The following is a 5132-nucleotide window of genomic DNA, read 5'->3' as shown; positions in this document are numbered from 1 at the left end:
AGGTGGTTATTGACTGTTACAGAGGTGGTGTTGATATTAACTGTTACAGAGGTAGTGTGATATTAGCTGTTACAGAGGTGGTGTGATATTGACTGTTACAGAGGTGGTGTTGTTATTGACTGTTACAGAGGTGGTGTTGATATTGACTGTTACAGAGGTGGTGTTGATATTAACTGTTACAGAGGTGGTGTGATATTGACTGTTACAGAGGTGGTGTGATATTGACTGTTACAGAGGTGGTGTGATATTAACTGTTACAGAGGTGGTGTGATATTAACTGTTACAGAGGTGGTGTTGTTACAGAGGTGGTGTTGTTATTAACTGTTACAGAGGTGGTGTTGATATTAACTGTTACAGAGGTGGTGTGATATTAACTGTTACAGAGGTGGTGTTGATATTAACTGTTACAGAGGTGGTGTTGATATTAACTGTTACAGAGGTGGTGTTGATATTGACTGTTACAGAGTTGGTGTTGAGATTGACTGTTACAGAGGTTGCGTTGAGATTGACTGTAGATGATTAAATGAGTGGTTTCTATATTTGTAGGAAGTCGATGTCCAGAAGTATGGCTGTCATGTATGTAAATCAGTGTTCAGCCGAGGATCAAAGTTAACAGTCCACCTGAAGAAACGCCACAAATTCCGATGGCCCTCTGGTCATTCTAGGTTCAGGTAAGGTGTCTATGTCTGTATTGGCCGGAACACGCAAAAACGGAGCCAATATCCATGGTTATTTAGAGGTGACATGCAGGGGAAATCAAACAGCCATATGAGCATATTTCGTAATTGTTTCACAACTCAAAATTTTTGGAATTTGATAAAGTAAAAAAACTAATCATCTAATCATCGGTTGTATAATGGAAGAACCATTGCTTTTTAATGATTTTAGATAAATGTCCAGTTTACAAAAGTTAAATTTAACAGATTTTACAGAACAAGTTTATACTATTAAAGTGGAGACTTATCATCTGACTTGGTTTAATCACAGTTGTTATGGAGTTTGTTATTTTACACATTCTGTCTGTAGATACAAGTTACATGACGATGGGTATTGGAGGTTATGGAGTTTGTTATTTTACACATTCTGTCTGTAGATACAAGTTACATGACGATGGGTATTGGAGGTTATGAAGTTTGTTATTTTACACATTCTGTCTGTAGATACAAGTTACATGACGATGGGTATTGGAGGTTATGGAGTTTATTTTACACATTCTGTCTGTAGATACAAGTTACATGATGATGGGTATTGGAGGTTATGGAGTTTGTTATTTTACACATTCTGTCTGTAGATACAAGTTACATGATGATGGGTATTGGAGGTTATGGAGTTTGTTATTTTACATTTTGTGTTCTGTCTGCAGATACAAGTTACATGACGATGGGTATTGGAGGCTACAGACCGTTCGTTACGAGAGTATACAACTCACAGAACAAGTAACAGATGATTCGACAACAGAAACCAAACAGCCATCTTCATCCACAGATTCTCAGTCCTCACATGCAGCGGGGTCTGCCGAGCAGGAACAAGCAGAACCTGTCGCCATGGAAACAGAAGATACAGACACAGATACAGGTGATAAAACCTATGAGGTTTCCATGGTAACTGTTGCTGGGAATTCTCAGTCAAAGAAAGAAGGGGAAGACTCCATTACATGTATTGCTCTGCCTGTTAATGTTAACGATTCTAAATCTACAGATGGTGATTCACCGGCGGTTGCTACGGTAACTGATATAAGAATTATATCTGGAGATTATGCTGTATTGTCAAACACTTCAGTCTCCTCACCAATACAGCCTCTCTCTGAAACTGGATGTGCCATAAACATTCCTCCAGGGGACAAAACTCTGGACAAAATGCAGGATGTGAAAGTTAGCTATAACAAAGGTCAGGAGAACAATCAGTCTTATAATCTGGAAATGCTTGGCTATGTTGCCATGCATGCGACAAACCAAACCACAGAACAAGGGTCGTCACAGTCCAGTTCTGAAGGAGAAGTACAGTCCAGCCCAGGCAAACCAGGCTGCTATAAAACTCTGAAGAGTCAGGATCTGTGAACTGTACACAATGGAGTTTAGTCCAGTACTTGTCTGAGAGGTGTCTGCAGGACTCAGAAAATTGTAGTCCGGTTATTGTATAGAAAGAAACCTACAACAAGACACAAAAGGGAATCTATGCTCAGAATGTGTGACAATGTGATGATTACAGAATGTGTGACGGTGTAATGATTAAAGATGTTGTATCAACCCTGGTCAATATTCCACAGGTGTTGCTGATTGATGATCAAAATATTAGCCCAACTTGAAAAATATATTTATAAGTGCCGAAGTGATGACTGATGTGGAGTGAATGTTTTGCGGGGTGATAATACTGATGGAAAATGCTTGATTTGTTTAAACATTTATTTGTAATTCCATGCTGGAAACTTTGGGTAAATCATCTGATAAATGTAGCTCAGATTGATTTGTTTGTTTGTATAGTTTAATTTATCTGATAAAACTGACAGATATTGAAAGATTTGTTTTACATTTATTGAACCCATGTTGGAAACTTAAGGTATGTCACATGTTAAACCACTGGGTAAATATCCTAGATATCAATGGTTCCAAGTTAAAAAGATGTTTTATGTGTATTTATCCTAACCTCAACAGGGATATCCGCAGTTAGGGAAAAGACAAGCTACATGTGCTCTGTTCACATTCTCAACAATTGTATTTCATTACGTCAACAATACCAAGATGGCACAGCAACATTTCCTTGTATTGATGTAACGTCAATATTAGATACATAAGAGGGTAAACAGGGTAAGAGAAAAATAATCATTCACCCCCATGGAAGTGAGACATGTGAATCTCAACCCTCAGGGTAAGATCATTAAGCTGCAAGCCTCGTGTTTGGCAACTTAAGAATCTTCCCCTCGGGTTGAGATTCCCCTGTCTCACCCCCAAGGGGGTGAAAGATTCTATTATTCTCCTACCCTCAACAGGGATATCCACAATTTTACGGATGAGATTTCCTTATCTCGCCCTATAGTTAAGACAAGTTCCACATGGTCTTTGCACCTTCCTAACAATTGTGATTGTATGATGTAGCAGCAATAATACTATGATGTCACATGTACATCAACAGTAGTTTGACGTCATGTCTACAATTCATTCATGTTAAGTTAAAGAATTGGTCCAAAATCCCAAGATGGCCACCATGACAGCCATCTTTAAAAACACTTACTAACTTCTTCTCCAGTTCCATTGGTACCATTGGGCTAGAAATTGGTGAGGATGTTAGGAGGGGAGCCAACAGAGTGCTGTTATCATCAGCCTTGTAAAACCTATGACATGGCTGACAAAGTGGCCATTTTCTAACATGATTGCGCAATTATGGTTTTCCTGAACAAGTTCAACACCTATTTTAAAGTTCTTTTTCACGTTCCACCAGTGGGATTCAGCTCTCTCTTACCTGAAATGATCCTGAGATATTCCTGACCATTTTTTGGGTTGGTCAGAAATCTAATATGGCCAACATTGCCATTATACTTTCTACTGAGTATGTATACTACAATAGTATGAGGGTCTTAAGAGTCAGATGACCGTTAAGGCCCATGGTCTTCTTGTCTTGCATTGATGTAACGTCAATGTTAGATATTGGGGTAAACAGGTTGGAGAATAACAATCATTCATCCCCTTGGGAGTGAGAATCTCATCCCTTGGGTAAGATACTTAAACTACTAAACATTTGGCAAGCCTCGTGTTTGGCAACGAATCCTCCCATGCTCGTTGAGATTCCCTCGTCTCGCCCCTAAGTGGTGAAAGACTCTATTAGTCCATGGAATTTCTTTGAAACTTCAGCACTGGCCCATTATTGTTACAAAATGTTATATTAGTATATGTCGCAGTCCAGGGGAGATAATTTCATATTTCAGCTGATGTTCGATCAATCTTTACATTTGAGTTACTGACAAAGGGAGGTACCTTTTCCATTGCAAGAAGAGATGCTATTTAGGAAGAAAATAACCCTAAACTTTAGCTGCTACGTACAAAATAATAAATTCCCTAGTAATGAAATTTCAACAAGGGGGGCCAGGTTAATTTGTAAAAAAAAAAAAAAAAATGTCACAGACAAGGGGAGGTAGCTTCGAAAGTATTTTAACCTATTACAGATAAAGGAGAGCATGCTAAGTTGGCAAAATTTGTGCCCAAACACATGAAGGGAGGTAACTTCACGTGTATTTGAGCTTTACAACCCTCTAAGCTGGTCTACATATCTTATTAAATATAATGATCAGCAGAATTATGTCAGTAATTCACAGTCAATTTTAAAATGTCGCCCAAAATTTTTAGGATTAATACCATATTAAGGTTTAAATCATATTACTTATTTTTTCATCAAATGGACTTTTCTGAATTAACATCAATTAGTACAGTGGTGTTAATTTTACTAACGGATCCTATTTTTAACTGTATGTTAAAAATCTTAATGGGGCAATTTAAGATGTGTAATCAGCTTAAATATTTCCTGAACATTTGGCCTCAGTTGAACATTTCCTGAACATTTGGCCTCAGTTGAACATTTCCTGAACATTTGGCCTCAGTTGAACATTTCCTGAACATTTGGCCTCTGTTGAACATTTCCTGAACATTTGGCCTCTTTTTCCAACCGGTAAATTTGTGTAACATGTTTTATTACAGTTGTCTGTTGATGTTAACAAATGATGAACTTACATGTGATATAATATGGAATATAAATACTACGTGTTGGAATAAATAAGTTATCATAGACAATGATCTTGCTGTTCTTTTTGTTTGCTTTTAGGTCACCTGAGACAAAGTCTCAAGTGACCTATTCTAATCGCCTTTTGTCCGTCGTGCGTCCGTAAACAATTACATTTCAACTTCTTCTCCAAAACCCCTAAACCAAATTCAGTGAAATTTGGCAGGAAGCTTCTATGGCTAAAGGTCAACCAAAATTGTAAATTATATGGTCCCCACCCCCCAGGGGCCTGAGGGGCGGGGTTAAAAAGGGTCAAATTCACTAAAACTTCAAAAATCTTCTTCTCCTCTCTCAGATATGGTGGAATCAACCACTCTTCATAGATGGAAGGGTCTTAGGTGCTTTACTTAAATTGTAAATTTCAT

General features: G+C 38.0%; 1 protein-coding gene across 1 annotated transcript; it reads left to right on the top strand.

Annotated features, from left to right (window-relative positions):
• Positions 1 to 546: 546 nt before the first annotated feature.
• Positions 547 to 4778, top strand: LOC117318256 (histone H4 transcription factor-like; the record flags this gene model as incomplete). Its single annotated transcript, XM_033873262.1, is given in 2 exon segments — positions 547 to 671; positions 1364 to 4778. Coding segments are annotated over 2 exon segments (819 nt in total), but the record flags the coding sequence as incomplete, so codon positions are not given.
• Between the last annotated feature and the right edge of the window lie 354 nt (positions 4779 to 5132).

Source organism: Pecten maximus, unplaced genomic scaffold (assembly GCF_902652985.1).
Source record: "Pecten maximus unplaced genomic scaffold, xPecMax1.1, whole genome shotgun sequence".
In the NCBI taxonomy this organism is placed as follows: domain Eukaryota; kingdom Metazoa; phylum Mollusca; class Bivalvia; order Pectinida; family Pectinidae; genus Pecten; species Pecten maximus.
The sequence above is the reverse complement of the archived record's forward strand: the minus strand, read 5'-3'. Positions and strand labels throughout refer to the sequence as shown.